Here is a 3110-nt window from a genome sequence, read left to right on the forward strand (position 1 = left end):
TAGTCACATAAAAATGTTTTAAAGCATTACTGATTAGAGAAAGGCAAATTAAAACAATCTTGAGATATCATTTACATTTACCTACCAGGTTGACTAAAATGAAGAAGGGGAAAGTGACAAATATTAGAAAGGGTATGGAAAAATTGGGACACATTAATTGATGGTGGAATTGTAAACTAATCAAAAAAAATTAGAGAGCTATCTAGAATTGTGGCCAAAGAGTTACTAAAATATCTATACACTTTCACCCAACAATACCATTATTGGGTCTATTCTCAAAGAGGATAAGGGAAAAAGGGAAAGAACCTGTATGTTCTAGAATATTTATAGCACCTCTCTTTATAGTGGAAGGAATTAGAAACACCAGGGGTGCCCATGAATTGGGGAATGACTGAACAAGTTGTGGTATGCTATGGTGATTGAATATTACTGTGCTATAAGAAATGATGAGCTCAATGATTTTAGAAAAAAAACATGGAAAAACTTGCATGAAATAATGAAAAGCAAAATCAACAGAACCAGGAGAACAATGTCTACTGTAGTTGATGGTCTCTAATTTTTGCAGTATATAAATTGGAGATCAATGATTACATATATCTGGGATGATTTCTTCTTATAAAATATGTTCAGATGGTCATGAAACTGACAGAGAAGCATGTAGATCAATTTGTTTATCTGCAAAAATGGAGAACACCTGAAAACCACCCTTTCACATTTAGCCTTGATCAATTTCACTCTTACATACCATGAAAAAACAAATAATTCAGAAACATCTCAATAAGTTTTCGACATATAGTAACCTCTGACTTAACCAACTAAAGAATTCCCTTTTCTGGTTTCTGGTGGTTTACTAAAGAAGTTACAAAGCACTGTGAGATACCTCTTATGAAAAATCCAATTGTTGAACTGTTACAACACTACTCATCCCTCCCCCCATACACAAAAAGGCTTGATTCCATGTTTAAAAGTATTGCTATTGTCTAGAGTATCTGGACAGATAAACATATGATGCTGGGACCTCCACATAAAGTTTGAACAGTTGTGGGGGATACTATCTGGTACTTTTCCTGATGTTATAGGCAAATGTTTTTCCCTACCCTTGAAGCTTTTCATCCTATTTGGTTCAAATTATTTTTCATTTATTAATTTGTTTATGTATTTATTGATTTAATTGCCAGGGTTGTCATTGTCATGCTGTTCTCCAGAATCCTTTAAAATAGACCCTCTACTGTTAAGCAAAAAAAAACAAACCGCAAAAAACCTTCTCAGCCTATCTCAGCTAGTATGAGTAAATAGAGCTTAAACTAGATGTCTTCATGAATCTGTATACTTAATTTACTTTATTGTCCTAAGAAAACTGTCATATAAGTCTCAGAATCATTTTTCTAGTAATAACATTCTTTAAGGTCCTTTTCACTTCTTCATTTCTCAGGCTGTAGATTAAAGGGTTCAGCATTGGGATAACTACAGTATAGAATACAGATATGACTTTTCCTTGAGTTGGGGAGTAGTTTGAATTTGGACACAAATAAGTAACAACCGAAGTTCCATAAAATATAACAATGGCTGTAATATGAGAAGCACAGGTTGAGAATGCTTTGTGTCTCCCTTGAACTGAATGCAAGCGTAGAATAGAAAAGAGGATATAGATATAAGAGGTAACAATGATCAGAAATGTTCCTAACATGTTTATCCCAGCACAAATGAAAATGATAGTTTCATTCACTTTAGTATCAGAGCAAGAGAGTTTGAGGATTGGAGGAGAGTCACAGAAAAAGTGATGGATGACATTGGAGCCACAGAAGGATAAACTACTTATGTAACTGGTATGAATAATTGAGTTCAGAAATCCTGCTGTGAAGGCCCCTGTGGCCATCTTCAGGCATATTGTTCTTGACATGATAACTGGGTAAAGCAGAGGATTACAGATGGCCACATAACGGTCATAAGCCATCAATCCAAAGAGGATATACTCAGTGGTGGCTAAAGCAATAAAGACATACATCTGCACAAAGCAGCCAGTAAAAGAGATGACTTTCCTTTTAGACAGTAAGTCAGCCAACATCTTTGGGGTGATATTTGAAGAGTAAAAAATATCAGCTAAAGACAAACTGATCAGAAAGAAATACATAGGTGTGTGTAGTTGAGGATCTATCTTGATTAATGTAATCATCCCTGCATTTCCTATCATAGTGAGAGTGTAGACAGCCAAAAATAGTGCAAAAAGTATAACTTGAAGTTCAGGTGAGTCTGTTAACCCTAGCAAGATGAATTCAGTCACTGCAGTATGGTTTTCCCCAGTCATTTATTCCAATATATCAGTACAGTTCTACACAGTAAAATCCTGGAATAAAAAAAAAATACATGAGGATGGATGAGTTACCTGAAAAGTAAGCTTGAGGTTCTGACAGTTACAAGGATCTGCTCACACCAATTCAGGTTGAAAAGTATGATAAGTGTATCACCTTAATCTCATCAACTCATAATGTATGCATTTATAAAATGGTGCACTTGCTGTTTTTTTTTTTTTATTTTAAACCTTCATTAAGTATTATCTATCTTTAAGATCTTAGGCTATTTGATAGGAATTCAAAATGTAAATTACACAAATAAATATAAAACATAGAAGAGATTTCTGTGAAAGAAAGTTACCAGCAAAATATGGTGAGAAACTTGAGAATGATGAAAAAATAATTGTTGTAGTAAAATAAAAAATAATAGCTTCAGTAGGTATTGTCTTAAATCAACATATCACCTGTATGCTTTAGGATAAATCATTAACTTCCTTGGATATAGTTTCATTATTTTTTGCAGGGGCTTACACTTGATGCTTTTAGGGACACATTCCAACTCTAACTCTACGATCCTATAATTTGCTTCATAGCATTTGGAGTGGTCAGGGTTACCTTAATTAAATAAATGATGCTTGAGTAGAAACATTGAAGAAAAAATATGACATCCAAACTCATAAAATTACTCAATCAACAATCATTTATTGAGTGCTTACTATATGCAAGGACAGTTAGGTGGCACAATTGAAAGAACACTGGCCAATAATTGGGAAGACTCATCTTCATGAGTGAAAATTCAGGCTCGAAAATTACTGTGTG

The 3110-nt window shown here is 34.0% G+C and overlaps 1 protein-coding gene across 1 annotated transcript; it reads right to left on the reverse strand.

Moving 5' to 3' along the window:
• Positions 1-1360: 1360 nt before the first annotated feature.
• Positions 1361-2305, reverse strand: LOC118855439 (olfactory receptor 5F1-like). Its single transcript, XM_036765538.1, has one exon. It carries the CDS (start codon positions 2303-2305, stop codon positions 1361-1363), a length of 945 nt encoding a protein of 314 aa, XP_036621433.1.
• Between the last annotated feature and the right edge of the window lie 805 nt (positions 2306-3110).

The sequence above is a fragment of the Trichosurus vulpecula genome, chromosome 6, assembly GCF_011100635.1.
Source record: "Trichosurus vulpecula isolate mTriVul1 chromosome 6, mTriVul1.pri, whole genome shotgun sequence".
NCBI classification, from domain to species: Eukaryota; Metazoa; Chordata; class Mammalia; order Diprotodontia; family Phalangeridae; genus Trichosurus; species Trichosurus vulpecula.

Coding starts and splice junctions, on each gene's coding strand:
- LOC118855439 (XM_036765538.1), bottom strand. CDS start 2,305: ATGACTGGGGAAAACCATACTGCAGTGACTGAATTCATCTTGCTAGGG.